Source organism: Balaenoptera borealis (genome assembly GCF_965194805.1).
Source record: "Balaenoptera borealis genome assembly, chromosome: 18".
Lineage (NCBI taxonomy): Eukaryota > Metazoa > Chordata > Mammalia > Artiodactyla > Balaenopteridae > Balaenoptera > Balaenoptera borealis.
Window position 1 is genome coordinate 17,961,202 of NC_138877.1, and position 21,260 is coordinate 17,982,461.

Here is a 21,260-nt window from a genome sequence, read left to right on the forward strand (position 1 = left end):
TGGTTTGTTACTTTTTGAGGATTTTTGCCTCTATGTTCATAAGGGATATATTCTGTAATTTTCTTTTCTTATGGCATCTTTGTCTGGTTTTGGTATGAGGGTAATACTGGCCTCACAGAATGAGTTGGGAGGTAGTCTCTCTTCTTCCATTTTTTGGGAAAAACTTGTAAAGAATTGGTATTGATTTGTTCATTATTTAGAAGATTTTGCCAGTGAAGCTATCTGGGACTGGGCTTTTTTCTATGGAATGGTTTTAATTTACTAATCTAATCTACCTGCTATAGGTCTGTTTAGATTGTCTGTTTCTTCTTGAGTCCATTTTTGTAGTTTATGCCTTTCTAGGGATTTGTCCATTTCATCTAAATTATCTACTTTGTTGGTATACAGCTGTTCATAGTATTCCCTTATGTTCCTTTTTTATTGAATATTTCTATAAGATCGGCAATGATGTACTCTCTCATTCCTGATTTTAGTAATTTGAATTTTCCTTTTCTTGGTCAGTCTAGCTAAAGATTTGCCAATTTTGTTGATCTTTTCAAAATGGCCTCCTTTGAGTTCATTGATTTTTCTCTGTGTTGTTTTTCTGTAATCTTTATTTCTTCCCCTAGTTTGCTTTGAGTTCAGTTTGTTCTTCTTTTTCTAGTTTCTTAAGATGAAAGATAAGGTTATTGATTTGAGATCTTTCTTTTTTAATATAGGCATGTACAGCTATATATTTCACTCTGAACGCTGCTTTACTTCCATTCCTTACATTACTGTGCTTCATTTTCTTTCTTTTCAAAGTACTTTCTAGTTTCCTTTGTAATTTCTCCCTTGATCCATTGATTATTTAGGAGTGTGCTGCTTACGATTTCCACATGTTTGTGAATTCCCCAAGTTTTCTTCTATTAATTGCTTATTTTCGTTTCAGTATTTTTAGAAAGCATATGTTGTATGATTTCAGTCCTTTTAAATTTATTGGGGTTTGTTTTATGTCCTAGAATATGGTCTGGTCTGGAGAATGTTGTTGAGTGCAACGTTCTATAGATGTCTCTTAGGTCTTGTTGGTTTACAGAGTTGGTCAAGTCTTCCATTTCCTTGATGATCTTCCTCCTAGTTGTTTTATCCATATTGAAATGAGTTATTGAAATCTCCCACTATTATTGCTCAGTTTTCCACATTACCCTTCAATTCAGTCAGTTTTTGGTTCATGCATTTTGGGGCTCTGTCATTAGGTGCATATGTTTATAATTATTATAGCTTCCTAATTATCATTATAATGTATCCCTTTTTCTGTCCAGTAACAACTTTTAACACATTTACATTTCATGTAATTACTGATAAGGTAAGATTTACATCTGCCATTTAACTCTTTGCTTTCTATATGTCATGAAGTTTTTGTTCCTCTTTTCCCCTATTACTGACTTCTTTCCTGTTAAATAGATATTTTCTAGCACACAATTTTAATTCCCTTGTCATTTCTTTCACTATATTTTAGGGGGAGTTATTTTCTTAGTGGGTGTCCTGGGAATTACGATCAGCATCTTAACTTGCAAGAAAGTAGTTCAGATTAATGCTAACTTGAAAATTTCAATATCATAAAGAAATTTCCCTGCAATGTATTACCCCCTCATTTGTACTATTATTATCATACAAATTACATCTTTATATAAGCCCATCAACTGTTTTATAATTATTGCCACATGAGGTTGTATTTTAAATCAGAGAGAGAAAAGAGTTACAAACAAAAATACATCTGTACTGTCTTTTATATTTTTATCTATGTATTTATCTCTACCAGTGATCTATAGTCTTCATGCAGATTCAAGTTACCATCCAGTGTCTTTTCCTTTTAATCTGAAGGACCCATTGTGATTTTCAGGTCTTAGTTTTTCTTTATCTAGGAATGCTTTAGTTTCTCCCTCAGTTTTGAAGGATAGTTTTACCAGACAGAGAACCCTTGGTTGAGAGTTTTTCTTTCAGCATCTTGAATATGTCATCCCACTAACTTCCGGTCTCCATGGTTTCTACTGAGAAGTCAGCTGTTGATCTTATTGAGGCTCCCTGTATTTGATAAGTCATTTTTCTCTTGATGCTTTCAAGATTCTCTCTTCGTGTCTGTCTTTTGATGGTTTGACTATGATGTGAGTAGGTGTGGATCCCCTTTAGTTTATCCCCTTGGAGTTTACTGAGCTTCTTAAATCTGTATATTATTTGTCATCAAATTTGAGAAATGTTTCACTATTAATTGTTTAAATATTCTTTTTCCCCCTTTCTTTTTCTCTCCTCCTCTGGGACCCATTATAAATATTCTGATATGCTTAATGGTGTACTACAGGTCTCTGAGACTGTTCAGTTTTCTCAATTCTTTTTTCTTTCTGTTCCTCAGGTTGGATAATATCAATTGATCAATCTTCAAGTTTGCTGTTTCCTTCCTCTTCTAGCTTAAATCTGCTGTTAAGCCTGCTAATGAAATTTTCTTTTCAGTCATTGTACTTTTCAACTCCAGAATTTATACATACTTTTGTAATTTCTATATCTCTTTATTGATATACTCTATTTTGTGAGGTTTCATTGTCATACTTTCTTTTAATTCTTTAGACATAGTTTACTTTAGTTCTTTGAGTATATTTATAATAGCTGATTAAAATCTTTGTAGAATAAGTCCAACATCTTGGCGCCCTCAGAAGCAGTTTCTATTGATTACTTTTTTCCACCTGTGTATGAGGCATACTTTCTTATATCTTCATGTGTCTCATATCTTTTTATTGAAAACTGGACATTTTAGATAATATAACAATAAATGTGACAATTCTGGAAATCAGACTCCCTTTTCCTAACTCTCTAAGACTTATTGTTGTTGCTGCTTTTGGTCATTATTGCAATTGTTACAATCTGTTTGTTTAGTGACTTCTGGACAAATCCTGTAGTCTCTATTCCCTGTAGTGTGCAACCACTGATGTCTCAGTTAGCTTAGTGTTAGCTAATGACTGGTCTGAGATATCCTTAAAAGTTTTGCACCAAAAAGTCTCCCAACATTTGCTGAGTGGATCTTCATGTGTGTTGGGGCATGCCTTCAACACTCAGGCAATTTAAACTTCTGCCTTAGCTTTTATTTACTGCTTCCCTTGGGCCTCAAGGTCAGTCAGAGGTGAGAGAATCGGGCTTCTCAGGTCTTTCCTAGGTATGCACACAGCCTTGCATGTGTGCACAGCGCTCTAATTCCCTAGGAATATGTCAGAGCTTTTCAAAGCCTTTTACGGAGATTTTATTCCCATATGTTCCTTTTAAGTTTTTGGCCAGGTTCTTATTTTCGCAACTGGTATTGCCCCCTCAGCAGCTGAGTATCAATTGCCACTGATTGTTTTTGACAAAGGTCCTGGGAATAGGGTTTTCCTGCAGAGTGAGTTCTGAGCTCCCATCAGGTCAAATGACAACAATGCCCTGTGAACAGGGCTTTTCCAGGGAGCTGGAAGACAGGTCAAATAGGGACAATGCTCTGGGATGGGACTTTTTTTTGAGGAGCCCCAAACAAGGCCTGCCCATCCAGTGGTTGCAAGCCTGCTGGTTTTCAAGGTTACTGTAGACCTGAGCAAAGGGAGATGGGAGCAGTTCAAGCTGCAATGCCACAAACCTTGCTCAATGAGATTCAGCAGTTTTTCTTGAATAAACACTCCTCAGATTGTTGGAAGCCTTTGGCTAATTTCAAGAGTTCTGAAAAAGTTGATTTTGGACATCTTTGCCAATGTTTTCACTGCTTTTACGGAGGAGTGGATCTACCGCCACCAGATTTGGAAGACTTAGTATGAAAAAATAACTCATATTGTTATAATACTTCTAATATATCCCTTAGTTGATAGTTTTGTGTGTGTGTCCCTTAAGCACACAAAATTACTTTTGACTATAAGCTAAAGGCTCTGTCAAAGATAGAGAGTTTAAAATTTTTCATGTAAGTTTGGAAAATCCTGTGTTATCCCATGGGCTAGCTCCTCACCCACTAAGCTTGGAAGCTCCATCGTTTTCCTAACTTTTACCTGCATCATCAGCACAGCTGAAGGATAGCTAAATTAATTAGGGAAGTCAAAAAAATCTGCTTTTAGAATAATGGGAAAGAATCAGAAAAGTAGGATTGGGACTGTAAAGAAGGGTTTTCTTCTATAAACCTATTTTTAACTGATACCTATTTCTTTGATCATGTCAGCATAGAAAGAACACAAGGTCTGAAGTCAGATCCATAATCCATTCCCAGCTCCTCTTCTTACTCAGTAGTGTGACCTTGGGCAAGATATTCAACCTCTCATGCCTCACTTATTTCATTTACAAAATGGGCATAATAATTATTTTACAGGTTTTTGTTAGGCTTAAATAAATGTGAAAGTGGCTAGAACATGCAATAAGCACTCAATTAAGAACCAGTGTCCTTGCTCTTAACTATGTGGAAACATTAAGAATACGCTGGGAATATTAAGATCAAAATATAAAAGTCAAGAATTCCAAGCACAGAACTACCAAAGGGCCTAACAATTAGCTTTCCAAGAGCAGACTAAATTAGGACCAGTATGGGAACACCTCGGAGATATTGTGGGTTCAGTTCTAGACCACTGCAATAAAGTGAACATCACAATAAAGCTAATATCGCAATAAAGCGAGTCACAAGAATTTTTTGGTTTCCCAGTGCACATAAAAGTTATGTTTATACTATACTGTAGTCTGTTAAGTGTGTAATAGCATTATGCCTAAAAAAAAGTACATCTTAATTTAAAAATTTTGCTAAAAAATGCTATCATTTGATCTTTCAGTGAGTCGTAATCTTGCAATAGTAACAACATCAAAGATCACTGATCAACATATAACAAATACAGTCATAATGAAAAAGTTTGAAATATTCTAAGAATTACCAAATGTGACACAGAGACATGAAGTGAACAAATGCTGTTGGAAAAATGTCGCCAGTAGACTTACCCAATGCAGAGTTGCCACAATCTGTCAATTTGTAAAAACATGCAGTATCTGTGAAGTGCAATAAAGCAAAGCGCAATAAAATTATGCTTGTATATTCTTTTCAAGAAGCCAGAACACAAAGCATTTTACGTGCAAAAATTAAGATAACATATAGTAAAGTACCCAGCAGTTTCTGGCACATGGAATATGCTCGATAAATGTTACATGAATGTGTTGTTTGATTTTTAGAACAAGCTCAGTAAGAAATGATAAAAGCAAGTTTTTATATTTAATGAGCCAAACTTCATTTATATGGAAAATTTACTCATGTGAAACACCTTCTTTTAAAACCATGCTGAATAAAATAAGACTTCACATTTTATTTTTTAAAGAGTAAGCTTTGCACTTTCTTTTTTTGACTGTTTTCTCTTACATAAGAGATGACATAAGCCATGCTGGCTAAAAGAGTATTTTACAAAAACAGAAAAAATTCCGACAAATCAGAAGCAGGTACTCAGTCTCTTTGGGCATTTCAGATTCAATAATATCTTAAACTTCCAATTATCTCAAGCCCTGCCTCTTGAGTTTATGTCTAACCAATTCCACACAGTTTTCTTATGGTCTCTGCCTTCTCTATAAAGATCCAATTTTATGTCCCACTGGTCACCATGAACTCTAGCAGCAAATCTTCCATCTGTTTACCATCCCAATCTAAATACCTCAACAAAAAGGAAACTCTGATTGCTACTTTCCTGACATTTGAACTTTAAAGAAAATATACCAATGACAAAGAGACAACTGTGTCCAGTGAATGTAAAATAACAAATAAAAGCTAATATGTATGCAGCATTTACTGTATACCAGACATTATATATATATGAGGTGTATATATATATATATATTCATCAGATTATACGTATATATAATCCTCGTATAATCCTTGTAATATCTCTATGAGGTAGGTACCATTTTAACTCCCAGTTTTGTAGATGATAAATTTGCCGAAAGTTAGGAAACCTGTCCAAGGTCACAGAGCTATTCAGCTATACACAGAGCCAAGATTTAAATCAGGCAACAAACATTTTAAACTATGACACTTTAGAGAATCTCTTAATCTGAAGTCCCATCCTTCCTTCTTAACTCAGGAAACAAAACTGTGGCTGTGAAGCACAATCATTATCTTGGTATAACTGTCCTCCTGTGACACAAACATCTCAAACTCATCTGTCCCCCTCCTGTCCTGTCCTCCTCAGAGCCTTCTTTCTAATCAGTTGCCCCACTCCAATCCAGCCAGTAGCCCCCACTGTCAGGGGTGCAGCAGAAGAAAGAGAAGGAGGGGGAGCTAAGGAAAGTGAGAAAGAGAAAAAGACAGGATCAAAAAATAGATAAAAGAAGGATGAGAGAAATTTGTTGTGGGATACAAGAAACATCTGGTGATAAAAACAGATAAAGTCAAGTTTGACCAATGGAAAAAAAAGGAAACTGATCTTAGCGATTACAATACCCTATGCACAGCTGCATATATCCTCTGCCCCCAATTATCTATGACATCTTAATGCTTAAAAATTAGAGTGCACAGCACATTATCAATGCATAGACTTAAACATTCAGTATGTTTGAAAAGTTATTCGTGAAGTATTGTACAAGCCAAAATGGAACATTATTTTTCATCTGCAGAGTATACAGTATGGGGTGTTGTACACTTGATATGAAGTTATTTATCAACTAGTTTTTAAACTTGGCAGCTCGTTCTTATCCCTCTCTTGGTTAAGACAAGTTTCTTCATATCGTTTAAAGTTCAAAGACACGAGACAGGAGAGAGAGAGAGCCACCTTTTTGCCAAGTGTTCTTATGACTTGGAAGCAATGGGCATTTGTTCGTGACCCTGTCTGATTTTTGGCACATAGCAGATAAGCTCTGAGAAACTCACCCCCCCGTTACACGAAGAAGAAAGAACAGATATCAAAGCACCACTCATTTTATTTTTAGATACCATATCAAGGCTATTCAGGTTTCTTATGAAGATCCAAAAGAAAAAAAAAAAAGAGAGAGAGATTATCACTCTCATGCTTGTGCAATATGCCCTAAACAGGTCCCAGTTCATTTTCTTTAGACTTCAGCCATTAGAATATATTCAGACTCACTGGTTCCCTTCTGCCTGATTGCCAGAGATACCTCCTTGGGAACGCTTTGCTAGGACACAAATACGATGCATGCAAGACAAATCAGCATAATTTCCAAGTTACTTGCCGCTTCCAGGAATGCTAATTTCAGTAATAACTATATGCCTTCCTTTCCCAAGATGTTAGTACTGCCATCAAAGAGATCTGGGTCACTTTCCTGGCTTTGAAGCTCTCAGCTTCCTCAAACACTACAGGAGGCAAACCAAGAAAAGCTAGAGAGTGGCATGCAATAGAAAAAGAATTTCCAAGTACCGGGTTCCTCTAAGAATATCTTTTCATTTTGAAGTTTTGAAGAAAATGGCCTTTGCCAAGACCATAGAAGATAAAATCTCCATTCTTTTAGGGCTGACCTATCAATGGCCACATTTCTAGGAATGGCTTGTGCACCGAAGAAGAAACTGATGCAGAACTTCAAGTTTGTAGCCAACTCAAAGCCACAAAGAACAGCAACATACAGAGATGGAGCCAAGGCCTTGAAATATCCGGGAAGCAGGAAAATTCTGGTGAGGTAGAAAGGATAGACCTGACTGGGATGTCCAATAACAACAGCACTGGCTCATGGAGACGTGGTGTGCCTGGTTCCTGGTCATCAAACTGACAACAGGGGACACCCAGCCTTCCTGGTCCTCCCACCTCTCCCACAGTGGCGAGGACCATCATCAGCCAGCAGAGTGGCCTTGCGCACACAGCAGGGGCCCTGGAGGACTCAGGAGAGCTGACAGTCTTTGCCACTTAATTCCTGTTGAGTGTTGGGCAGATTATTTGACTTCTCCGAGTCTTGTAAAATGGTGATAATAAAGCTTGTGTTGACTACTTCCCATGGTCACTGTGAGGGTCAAATACAATAACATGCAATATCATCAGAGTGTATTACAATGGTATAAGAGATGGAAGATACGGGCCTAGGAGACGGGTTTCCTAAAAATTATATAAACCTTGGCAAAGGAAGGAGGGTATAAGTTATAGCCAAACCCAATTCTCCATACAATAAACCTCTGCCATATCTCTATGCCATTCAAAGACTACCAATTAACAGGAAACTGAGAATGCTTGACTGAGACAGGCTGGGTGACATGTGGCTGAGGCTCCTGGCCGGAGCGGGTCTCACTGGCGAGGGAGGGCAGTGGTCGGCTCTTGTGCTGTCCACCCTGCACCTTTTCCTTCCTCCGGACAAAGCACTCCCTACGCTCAGCGCCCTCGCCGTCGCTCTCTCCCACCTGTAATGGTAGTGGAGCTCGCCCCTCCCTGGCTACAGCTCATAGTGGGTAGAGGCTAGGGTTACAAGTGATCTCAGGGGCCGGTCAGAAGCCTGTCTTGAAAACCGTAAACAAAGAACTAAGAGAAGAGGGGTAGCTTCTCCCAGCAGACACCAGGAGGCTTGGGGCTTGGGTGCAGGGTGTATGCAGCCTGTTTTACAGGAACCGGAAGAAGCTGATTTGAGACAAGGAAGTTAACACTGAGAGAGGCAGAAACCCTGGACCTCCTGGTGCTGCAATGCCCTATTCCAGAGGTCCCTGAGCTCTCCACCACCCCGCCATCCTGCCCCCAACACAGCGGCCCTTCTTAGGAACACGTGGCCCTGCTAAGGAAGTCCCGAAAAAGCATCAGTCACGTTTTCTAATACACAATCAGGATGCATTGTCCCCACACTAAAGAAAGAGTAATTACCATACCAAGGTAGACCCATGGTCCGTTCAAACTGTCATCCTATTTATGGCAAACACACCAAGGTCGTTTGCAGAAAACCATGCTTGTCTTCAAAAATTCAAGCTCAGGGCTTCCCTGGTGGTGCAGTGGTTGAGAATCTGCCTGCCAATGCAGGGGACACGGATTCGAGCCCCGGTATGGGAAGATCCCACATGCCACAGAGCAACTGGGCCCGTGAGCCACAACTACTGAGCCTGCGCATCTGGAGCCTGTGCTCCACAACAAGAGAGGCCGCGATAGATAGTGAGAGGCCCGCGCACCGCAATAAAGAGTGGCCCCCACTCGCCGCAACTAGAGAAAGCCCTCGCACAGAAACAAAGACCCAATATAGCCAAAAATAAATAAAATTTTTTTTAAAAAATTCAAGCTCAAATGGCTTTCAAAACATCCTAGCCAGGCCGCATGTTCACTATGGTTCTGTGAATTTATCTTCACCCCTCCTGCATCTGATTGTATTTTCAGTCTTTATCCACTCTTCAAGAAAATCCAAGGCCAATATCACTGATGAACATAGATGCAAAAATCCTCAATAAAATACTAGGAAACATATCCAACAGCATATTAAAAGGATCGTACACTATGATCAAGTGGGCTTTACCCCAAGAATGCAAGGATTCTTCAATATACGCAAATCAATCAATGTGATACACCATATTAACAAACTGAAGGATAAAAACCATATGATAATCTCAACAGATGCAGAAAAAGCTTTCAACAAAATTCAACACCCATTTATGATAAAAACTCTCTAGAAAGTGGGCAGAGAGGGAACCTACCTCAACATAATAAAGCCCATCTATGACAAACCCGCAGCCAACATCATTCTCAATGGTGAAAAACTGAAACCATTTCCTCTAATATCAGGAACAATACAAGGTTGCCCACTCTCACCACTATTATTCAACATAGTTTTGGAAGTTTTAGTCACGACAATCAGAGAAGAAAAAGAAATAAAAGGAATCCAAATTGGAAAAGAAGAAGTAAAACTGTCACTGTTTGCAGATGACATGATACTATACACAGAGAATCCTACAGATGCCACCAGAAAACTACTAGAACTAATCAATGAATTTGGTAACGTAGCAGAATACAAAATTAATGCACAGAAATCTCTGGCATTCCTATACACTAACAACGAAAAACCTGAAAAAGAAGTTAAGGAAACACTCCCATTTACCACTGCAACAAAAAGAATAAAATACCTAGGAATAAACCTACCTAAGGAGACAAAAGACCTGTATGCAGAACACTATAAGACACTGATGAAAGAAATTAAATATGATACAAACAGATGGATACCATGTTCTTGGATTGGAAGAAAATGACTATACTACCCAAAGCAATCTACAGATTCAGTGCAATCCCTATCAAACTACCAATGGCATTTTTCACAGAACTAGAACAAAAAATTTCACAATTTGTATGGAAACACAAAAGACCCCAAATAGCCAAAGCAATCCTGAGAAAGAAAAACGGAGCTGGAGGAATCAGGCTCCCTGACTTCAGACTACACTACAAAGCTACAGTTATCAAGACAGTATGGTACTGGAACAAAAACAGAAATATAGATCAGTGGAACAGAATAGAAAGCCCAGAGATAAACCCACACACATATGGTCACCTTATCTTTGATAAAGGAGGCAAGAATATAAAATGGAGAAAAGACACCCTCTTCAGTAAGTGGTGCTGGGAAAGCTGGACAGCTACATGTAAAAGAATGAAATTAGAACACTCCCTAACACCAAGCACAAAAATAAACTCAAAATGGATTAAAGACCTAAATGTAAGACCAGACACTATAAAACTCTTGGAGGAAAACATAGGCAGGACACTCTATGACATAAATCACAGCAAGATCCTTTTTGACCCACCTCCTAGAGAAATGGAAATAAAGACAAAAATAAACAAATGGGACCTAATGAAATTTAAAAGCTTTTACACAGCAAAGGAAACCATAATCAAGACGAAAAGACAACTGTCAGAATGGGAGAAAATATTTGCAAATGAAGCAACTGACAAAGGATTAATCTCCAAAATATACAAGCAGCTCATGCAGCTCAATATCAAAAAAACAAACAATGCAGTGCAAAAATGGGCGGAAGACCTAAATAGACATTTTTCCAAAAAAGACATACAGATTGCCAACAAACACATGAAAGGATGCTCAACAGCACTAATCATTACAGAAATGCAAATCAAAACTACAATGAGGTATCACCTCACACCAGTCGGAATGGCCATCATCAAAAAATCTACAAACAATAAATGCTGGAGAGGGTGTGGAGAAAAGGGAACCCTCCTGCACTGTTGGTGGGAATGTAAATTGGTACAGCCACTATGGAGAGCAGTATGGAGGTTCCTTAAAAAGCTAAAAATAGAACTACCATATGACACAGCAATGCCACTACTGGGTATATACCCTGAGAAAACATAATTGAAAAAGAGACATGTACTGCAATGTTCATTGCAGCAGTATTTACAATAGCCAGGACAGGGAAGCAACCTAAGTGTCCATCGACAGATGAATGGTTAAAGAAGATGTGGCACATATATACAATGGAATATTACTCAGCCATAAAAAGAAATGAAATTGAGTTATTTGTAGTGAGGTGGATGGACCTAGAGTCTGTCATACAGAGTGAAGTAAGTCAGAAAGAGAAAACAAATACCGTATGCTAACACATATATATGGAATCTAAAAAAAATATGGTTCTGATGAACGTAGGGGCAGGCCAGGAATAAAGACACAAGACATATGGAATGGACTTGAGGACACGGGGAGGGGGAAGGGTAAGCTGGGACGAAGTGAGAGAGTAGCATTGACATATATACACTACCAAATGTAAAACAGATAGCTAGTGGGAAGCAGCCGCATAGCACAAGGAGATCAGTTCAGTGCTTTGTGACCACCTAGAGGGGTGGGATAGGGAGGGTGGGAGGGAGACGCAAGAGGGAGGAGATATGGGGATATATGTATATGTATAGCTGATTCACTTTGTTATACAGCAGAAACTAACACAACATTGTAAAGCAATTATACTCCAATAAAGATGTTAAAAAAAAAAAAGAGATAATCCATTCCAAGTATGTACTGCCTACTCTGTGAAGCAATACTTCTTATTTGGTATATTTGTTATAAGTAAACTCATAACAAGCCTATTCAGTGCTCAAAGTATGACCTACAGATTCTTTGTCAGCTTTATTCATGTCACTGTCTGAGTTTTTGTCTTTATCAAAATTTAAAGAAAAAAGTTTCAGCCCCCTAGCTCCCCATTAAATCAGTCTAACCATCTTTCTCTAATTCTATGTAGAACTATAGTAAACAGAACCAGATAGTACTCTTGTGTAACCTCAGTGTCCCTGAGTGTTTTAGTCAGTGTTCCCGCAAATAAGAAGTTAAGAGTAAATAGTGAAATAAAGGCAGAAATAGAAAAATGAGAAAAAATTTAAGAACACGGGAATTCATTCTATGATACATACAACACAAAAAGCCTGGAAAAAATATTTCCAAAATCGTTATTTTTCAGTGGCAGGATGATGGACAAATTCTTTTCTTCTGTATATTTTTCGGCATTACTAAAATTTCTGCACTGGGTACGTACTACTGCTCTAATAAAAAAAGTTACTGAAAAAAAAAAAAACACTGGGAGAAAAATGTGTAAGTGAAGAATTAGATGGTCAGAACTGAAGTTAAATGAGCAACTGACGATGGAAGAGAGTCTTGCCAAATGTTGTGAGGACTTCAGGCCCTCGCAGGGAAATCAGCTCTGGCTGGGGAGCCCTCAGCCAGCCTGGATTCTAGCAGTTCCAGAGGCAGGTAAGGAAACAGGCTCAGAGCAGATCGGACCCTTTCACCAGCGAGCTCACTCCACTTTAGCGAACAGTCATACCTAGAACAGAAAGGCACTTTCAAAGATATTTTAAAAACAAATATAAAGGACCTCTGAACGAATAGGCTGGAAGGCCTAGGTGGCATGCTTGCTTTCAGAGGCACCAGGCAAGGTTGGGTTCTAAAGCTTAAGGCCAACGAGCCCAGTAATGAGGAGCTAACAGGGGCCACCCGGGGAGAACGTGCCTGGATCCTCCCCAGCTACTGGCATGTACTGGGTGTCCAATACATACTCATATAAAAATGACAACGAACTGAATAACCACGATGAAATGTGTAGGTGGTCAAAGAGGTACCACTAACTTGCACACTAACAGGGGGAGAGGCCCAGAAGGAAGGCTTCCTGGAGGAGGTGACACTTGTACTGGGTTTAAAAGATAAGTAGGCATTTGCCAAGCAGAGAACATGGGAAAGAGTGGGTAGGGGTCCAGGCAGACACAAAGTCATGCGCACTCAAAGAAAGAGAAGTTGTGCAACCTCAATATCGCTAAGTATTTTAGTGGGTGTTCCAATAAATACGTAGTAAGAGTAAATAGTAAAATAAAGGCAGAAATAGAAAAAAGAACACTGGAATTCACTTTGTGATACATACAAATGGCTTAGCTTCATGGAAACTAAAGTTGATGGAAATGGAAAGGGAAGAAAAAGGACAGCGTGAGCAAAGACAAAGGCTGCAGGGAGAAACAGAATGTGAGCCATTTATTCTTTTAGCAAATGTTTACTGAATGCCTGCTCTGTCCCAGGCCAGGGGGGCTAAGAGCTTGGGGTGCAAGAGAGAGCGTATGTGTAATTCAAACCAACAGACAACAACCCCGTAAGACCGGTACTGTTCTCCCCATTGCAGAGATGAGGAAATTGAGGCTTTACAATGAGCAAGCAATTTGTCCAAGGACACAGAGCTCATAAATAGCATAAATCTAGTTTTAGGTGTGTTTTATTATAGCCAGGCTTTCAAGAACATTGATGTTTGTTTGTTTCTTAAGATCATGGTTAAAGCTCAGAGGATATGGTTAAAGCTCAGAGGATACGGGGGAAACCCATGCAGCCCCTATTCCGCAATTGAAGTGGAAAAAAAATCATGAACATTTCTTACTTTCCTTTTATGAATTTTTTTCTGCCCTGGAGGATAAATATGTGGGAGTCATGAGTTCTGACTTATAAACGTCTAGGGGCCTTTTGGAACAATTACCAGCATGACAAGATCAGGCTCTGGAAACAGCCCAGTTATACCAACTGGCAACTGATTAAGTCCATCCACTTCAGAATGTGCTCAGATAGCAAGGGGAGCAGATCCAGTGAGTGGCCATCTGAGAAAGGTCAGTCGGGTTCCCTCCAAAAACGTTTCATAAAGACAAAGCCAGATTCAGGATTTGTGTGGAAAATGTTAAATACGCTCTGTGCTGGAAAACTCAGAGACTCCCTAACGGCTGACAGCCTGCAGGAGACTACTCAGTAAATGACAAATCTTCCAAGAAGCTGAGCTGAATGATTCAGAAGTTGTCTAAAGTCAGCACTTGAATCCTCCAGGTTCCCTATGTCTGGCCAAGTTAATGCAGGTTCCTCCCTGGTGAAAAAGCTCTTCTGAAAGTAGGGAAGCTTTCAGCCCACGAGGTCTATTTCTAAACACAAACATACCTACAAGCAAACAGTGTTGACAAGGAACAAAACACTTGCTTACATTCTTCTTCCGAGACTAACCGCATGCCCTCAGGTAAAAGAGGAAAAAAGTTTTATTTTTTTTTAGGGTCATTGAAAAGTCATTTGGGTCTATAGCAATTATTCCTTTGCCACATACTTTAAACTTCTACTTTTCAAACAAGAGGTGTTTCTTGTGGGCTTATGAAAAAGCTCCAAGTCTCTAATCAGAAATAACATAAATTTTCTCCATTATTAAATAGGAAATTAGTTTTTCCTTTTAAATTTGATTTCTTTTTTAATCCTTTAATTAGAATATAGTTCTAAAGCTTGCAGTTATACAAATCTATTTTTGTGTTCCTTTTGGAGAGTCAAATATGACATTTTATGTGTGATTATCATGGCACCTCACATAAAAGGGTCATTACTGTATTTGGAATGTCTAAGGTAGGCCTGGGATTATCTCCCAGAGGGTACCCCTTCCTCTACCCCCCAAAAACTGGCATTACTTATGCTATCTTGGGGGAAAAAAATAACAAATAGAAATACTCTTCCTAAAATACTTTTAAATGTGTATTTTCATAAAATAAAGGGGAATAACATTATTGCAAAACTTGTCTACAGTTGAAGATGTGATCTGAATTCCAGTTTGACCTGGAGGCTCTTTAATCAGGGGGTTGACTGGGGGATGATTTCAGCCTAAGTGGATCCTGAGATCATTTCTGTGCTTCCCTTTTTCCTCACGTAACATTAGGGTTTCCCGATGCTTTAACATTTCCTTGGAGACGGCTAAGTAACAGAGTTCAGCCACAGCAGCATATAACACCGTCTTCTCTCCTACATTCAGTGAATCTGTTCCCGCTGGCCTCTCACGTCGGCATCCACTCCAACTTATTAGGACTGACAAGCGTACAAAACTTGGACTAGAGAAAAATATTAAAAATATAACTTAAACATTTACTTTTAAGGCAGCAAAGGGAGATGGAAACTTCTACCTTATTCCAAAAAGTTGAGATGTTCACGGTCTCTTACAGTAACCAAAGCTGCAAGCAGGCTAGTATTCCAGGGCGTGTGGGAGAAACGTTTGAGACCATCCCAAAGTGCAAGGAATGCTTACCCTGCTGAAACGGAAGGCAGTTCTATCTCCACTGGCCTATGAAAATCAAGGCTACGTCCGACCACCTCCAAGTATCCCTTCCAAGTTTCAGCTTTTGTTTTTGAGATATTCGACTTTTCCAGACAAACTGAAAACGAGTGGCAGAGAGACCTCTGTTACTCTGTAATACGGCCCTATGGTAGGGTACAGTCTCCGTCTCTTAAATGCGTAACTTACTGGGGATGACTTCCCATATGCTGGAAAAAACAACACATACACCTGTGAAGATGGGCCTCATACCCTGTACTTACATGCACTCCCCTGACCACGGAATTTCTGGCCCGCCATAAAGACAGCTACATCTGAGGCTGGCTGTTCCTATCTCCCAATCCAGCTCCCTAGGGCTGGTCCTACTTCAGTGGTTCCTAGCGGTGTCCTGTGACCAGCAGCAACAGCATCACCAGGCGGGGGGGTACTTGTTAGAAATGCACATTCTCAGGCCCCCCATAGACCTACTGAATCAGAGACTCTGGGGATGGGGCCCAGCTCCCCAGATGACTGATGTCCTCAAGACTGAGAAGCACAGTTGCACAGCAGTTATCAGACCACCAGCGTTTCTACACCCAGGGCCTGCAGATGGCAGTAAAGTCCAGCTAGAGGAATTACAGGCACTAGAAGCTCAAGTTCCAAGTCCTACAGAACCAGCCTGCCTGACCACACTGTTCTTTTTTTAACAGTTCCTTAACAGCTGGCTCAGCCTCCTCCAATGAGTTGGAAGGTCACAATACAACTCAGCTTCGAACAGGAACTAGACTGAAATTCTTCTCGCCGCCTGACAGTAGACATATTAAACCAACAGTTTCCAGGGATGCAATCAATATTAAATGATCTTAAAGGTTTTTGTGTTTAATACTAATACGGTGAGGATACAAACATACTTTAAGAATGAAAATTTCAATACTGATTAAATAGAACAAGATAAGAAATTCAAACTATTCTCAGCCATTGTGTGTATCTGAATAAAAATAATGCACTTGATTCTGAATGATTAGAGTTCCCACCGTTAAAATCTCATTGAATTAATGTGACAACAGTGAGAAGAGAATTTTTCTACTGTAAAGCATGTATCAGGTAGCCCTTTACTAGATTCTGTGAAAACCCTGAATTTTGCATTAACTTTTCCTATACAAACTACAAACATCTCTAGTGAGGATGTGGAACAACGGGAACTCTCACACACAGCTGGGAGTATGTACCAGTACAAGCGCTTTGGAAAACTGTTGAGCAGAGTCTACCAAAGCTGAACATAACAATATCCAGGACCGGTAATTCCACTCCTGGGTCTACACTGCAGAGAAATGAGCACTTCCATCTACCAAAAGCCTCATAAAAGAGTGTTCTTAGAAGTGTAACTCGTAATAGTTACAAATGGGAAATAATCCAAATATCCACTCACAGTAGTGGAGATAAATATTATGAATATGTATACAATAAAATACACCCAGCAAAGCAAACACAAACCAACCAACCAACCAGACTACTGCTACACAGAATATGGGTGGACCTCAGCTGAGTAAAAGGTGCCAGGTACAAAGTTAACACACACTTATCCAAACAGGCAGAACAAATTTCTGGTGACAGAGGTCAGCACAGAGGTTACTGAGGCTATCTACCAACAGGCAAGAGGAGCTCGCTGGAAAAGTTCTAGGTCTTGACCTGGGGAATGGTTACAGGGGTGTATACATATCAAAAGTTCATTGAGTTGCACACTTAAACTGGTACACGTTATGTATGTTATACTTCTTTATAAAGGGAGAAAAAGTTAAACATACACAAAATATTCTTGACAGGTGGTCATGTAACTATTTTCAATATCCATCATAAAAATCTAGATTACTGGGCGACTATATAGTTATCAGAGTATCATTTACTGCAAAAATACTGTATTTGCTAAGCTAAATCTCAAAATTACATAAAGAAAACAATGGGTTTTCCTTATAGCCAATGTTACACCGTCAAGTCAATGTATCATCCTATGAAAAGGCCAAACCTTTCTGGCTTAAACTCCCTGGTCCCAAACTCCATTTACTCTGCCACTTCATGCCATCATAGGTGGCAACTGCTGTCCATCATCCCAAGCCCCAGCAGACCCTGGATGTGGTCATCATCCCGGGGGAGGCTGAAAATACTGGCTCCAGCATTCCTGTCATTAGCTACTTGCCTGAATCTCTTTGAACCACCCCTGTCCTAACCCCCGCCACCATCCAGTTCCCCTCCTGCCTCACAAACCAAGGCCTGTCCCAGGGCTGGGATCGTGTTAAGACAGCGCAGCCGCGCAGGGCCTGTTCCGGCTGCGCCTCGGCTCTGCGCTGACCCGGGAACACGCTGGGGTGCGCGCGCGGGGGCCGCGGGCCAGAAGGGGCGCGCCCCGCTGCCGCCGCTGCCGCCGCTGCCGCCGCCGCCGAGAACCCGCCCGGGCGCCGCCCCAGCCGCCGCTTGGCGCGCTCTCTGGCCGGGCCGCCCGGGGCAGGAGGTCCGGCCACGGCCGGGCGCGCCGCCATCCCGGGGCGGGCGTGTTTACCTGGGACTAGGAACACGTGCTGCCGGGCGCGAGCCCCTTCTCCGCAGTCCACGCCTGCAGCCATGCCGCCCGTTCGGTCCCGGCGGCCGCAGGCCTCTGAGCCCTGGGAGGGCGGGCTCGGCGAGAGCCCGGTGGCAAATGGCGGGAGAAGGGTCGATTCCGGGGAGCGCGGCGCGCGGAGGGACTGGCGGGGCCCGGAGGGCGGCCCGCGGGGCGAATTTCGTTTCGTTTCCGGAGCCCGTCAGCGGCCCGGGTTATGTTTTTAAATTGAGCGCCAGGCCCAGGCCGCCGGCCCACTGGCGCGTCGCCCGCCAGCGGGGAAGGGTCGCGGCCTCTCCCCTCCGCGGCTCGGCCAATGGTAGGTGCTCACCCGCGGCACCCAGTGACGCGGCGCGGGGGGCGGCGACCCGGGTTGGCGGCGGCGGCGGGCGGGGTGGCCTCGGTCTCGGGGCGCCCGGTCACCGCGCCCAGCGGCTCTCCGCCCAGGGACTCCCCACCCTGCGGAGAGCGGGCCGAGGCCGGGTCTCTGCGGAGTGGGGCTCCCGGAGGGATGACGCCTGCCATCTCCGAGGGCTGGCGGACTCGCGCACACCTAGCGGGAGGAAAAGCCTGGAGCAAATGCACGTTAAGGACAACAGCTGTCACATCGGAATCCTCATGCCACCGTTCCTTGTCAACGTTTCTTGATATCATTTGCATTCTGCGTTGGAATTAATGTCAGAATCTGGTGTGCTTTGTGATTCATAACAAAATGCATGTAAAGCGGTCCTCAAATTGGGGTTAGTCCTCATTACTAAAAAGAGGGGCACAGTTTGAGGCTCAAAACGTGCATTTGTTGTTTTGGAAGACATTGATTTGTAATGAGTTAAAAATTCAGACTTTTAAAAGCGATGTTCAAAAAGTTAAAGAGTCATGAAATTTCGGGGTTTAAACTTTTAAAAATAAAATTTTAATAGTACATGGTTTTAGAAAAGAAGGTAATAAATATTTGTCTCATACTTAAGAATAGTATGACTCCCTGCTACCCCAGGTCCCCAATCCCCCTCCCCAGGGGCAATCACTGTTAACAGTTTCTTGTCTGTTCTTCAGAATTTTTCCATTCAAAAACAAGTTTATGTGTCTTATTTTTTTTTTTTTTTTTGCACAAATGGAAGAGTAACATACATAACTCTTAATGCACTTAACTTTTTTTGCTTAATCTTGAAGAGAGTTAAATTCTGCAGCACTAGATCTATCTCAGCCTTCTGAAAAGATTTTTTATTTCAGTCCTGTTTCCCATGAGGGGAGAAAAATGCAGCTCAAGTTGACTGCAGGACACACCTGGCAGAGAGGAAGCCTTTCTGGCTGAGGAGGGGGACCCAGGTGCTAACTCTGGGGCAGGCAGCAGATTGGTATTGCTCCAGAGCTGTTTTCATCGTTCTCTGATCCTTTCCAGCCGTTGGCTGTTTGAACATCTGTTTTTATGTGGTTGTTTTCACAATGCAAAGACAATTGTATCTGCTTTTGTACCTTAACATTGCCATGAACACGTTTCCCATGGCATCCAGAACTGTCATCGGAGACATGCTATTTCACACTGCTAATGTGCCAAGGTTACTTGACCATTCCTTAGTGTACAATATTTAGATTATTTCAAAATGTTATTCTAAAAAATGCTACAATGTATACTATACATGGACTATGCAGCAGCTTGAAGCAATGAACTAGGTGTACACGTAGCAGCATGGATGCTTTGTGTCAAGAGGGAAAAAAAGAAGTAGGAAGAGATTTATGGCAGAAAACCATGTAGGTAAATTAAAAACTCACATAAAACAACATTGTATCTTTTAGAAGGCTATATGCACATTTAAGGCCATGTATCACATAAGAAATGGGTGTCTTTAAAAGGGAGGGGAATGGGATTGGGGATGGATAAGGAATGAGAAGGCAAGAAAAATCAAAAGAGGGGCCAGGGTGCACGTGGATGACTGCCACTATGTCCTATGAATGAGAGTATAATTCATTCTCTGACATTTAGGTCCAAGGATGAAAACTTTTTTTAAAAAATGTGCTGCAACAAACATCTCTAAGCAGTTTCATTTATCCATTTAAAAAAATTATTTAAGTACCTTCTTGGAAGGGGGACCAGTGGTGATGTTGGAGACTGGCTCCAGATTCCTACTGTCCTCAGGGTAAAGTCCAAGGTACTAAGCTTGGAACACATGGCCTGTGAGATCTGGTCCCCACTTGCCCCTCCAGCCACAGTTCCTACCGCCTCCCTCCCTCCCCACCTTGACCACAGTCTGGCCGTGAGGAACTGCCCCCTGTCACATCCAGCACTTGACACTGTGTTCCTAATGTCGGAACCCCGCTACTCTCAACTAGCCTCATTCCTCTGCCTTTTCTCTCACTCTCCACTTCGCCTAGACAACTTTTCATCATGTATCAGGCTCACTGAGACAAAACCTTCTCATTGCACCCCTCTTCCTGTCTCCAAACATCCTCCCCATGAATGAGATGCCTCCAGTCTTCTCGGTTACCTCACTAAGGAGTGAGCCGGCTTTTCAGTCAGTTCCTTGAGGAAGGACAGCATCTAATAATTCACCAGTGTATCCTCAAAAAATAATGAGGCCTTTCACTGCATACCAACTGTGACAAGTACTGCGATGAACATGTAACTCTGACCCTTTCAGTCCTCCCAACAGTCTTAAGGGGAAGTATCAGTATGATCCCCACGTTTTACAGAGGAAGAATGTAAAGTTTAGAGAGATCAACTAACTACCCAACACACACAACCAGCAAGTGGCAGAGCAGGAATTCCAAACCAGAAATTGGGCTCTTAACCTTCCCTCCCTCTTTCCCTAGTGTCCCAATGCCTAGGGCAAAGCTTTATGGGCACATAGCATATGCTCCACAAATATTTTTGAATAAACATGTATGTGGATAGATAGGCAGTTATGGTAACAGTCAGTGTGGCTTGTGGCATTCCTAAGTTTTATAAACAAGAACAGAGTGATTACATCTAGTAGATCATAAAATATTCCATAAATTAATTTTTATACTAGTTATACTAACACACAAAGAGACAAGCAGGTCGTTCTTCAAGGAATAAGAAGGGAATAGCAACATTAATACCTCTGAGTAGAGAAACATAGAAACTCTTCTAAATGCCAGAAATAAGAAATGTTCATTTTCTAGTGGAAAAAAAAAAAAGGAACTGGGGAAAATGTTTAAAAACAGTTCAGAGTCCAGTGACCTCTACCCGTGCTT

The 21,260-nt window shown here is 41.1% G+C and overlaps 1 protein-coding gene across 11 annotated transcripts in view; it reads right to left on the reverse strand.

Annotated features, from left to right (window-relative positions):
- RNASEH2B (ribonuclease H2 subunit B) overlaps window positions 1-18,341 on the reverse strand; it is a 71,179-nt gene extending 52,838 nt beyond the window's left edge. The window contains exons 1-3 of one of the 11 annotated variants that reach the window (XM_082365616.1): window positions 18,012-18,098; window positions 15,452-15,578; window positions 4,942-4,989 (exon numbers count right to left, since the gene is read on the reverse strand). Coding sequence is in view for 4 of the 11 variants with exons in the window: in XM_082365610.1 (XP_082221736.1) it covers window positions 4,942-4,989; window positions 18,012-18,075 (112 nt within the window). In the remaining 7 variants the exon portion in view is untranslated. Of the gene's footprint in view, window positions 1-4,941; window positions 4,990-15,329; window positions 15,419-15,451; window positions 15,579-17,719; window positions 17,853-18,011 lie in introns of those variants that run through there. The other 10 variants (XM_082365615.1, XM_082365610.1, XM_082365614.1 and 7 more) reach the window with 10 other exon arrangements.
- Between the last annotated feature and the right edge of the window lie 2,919 nt (window positions 18,342-21,260).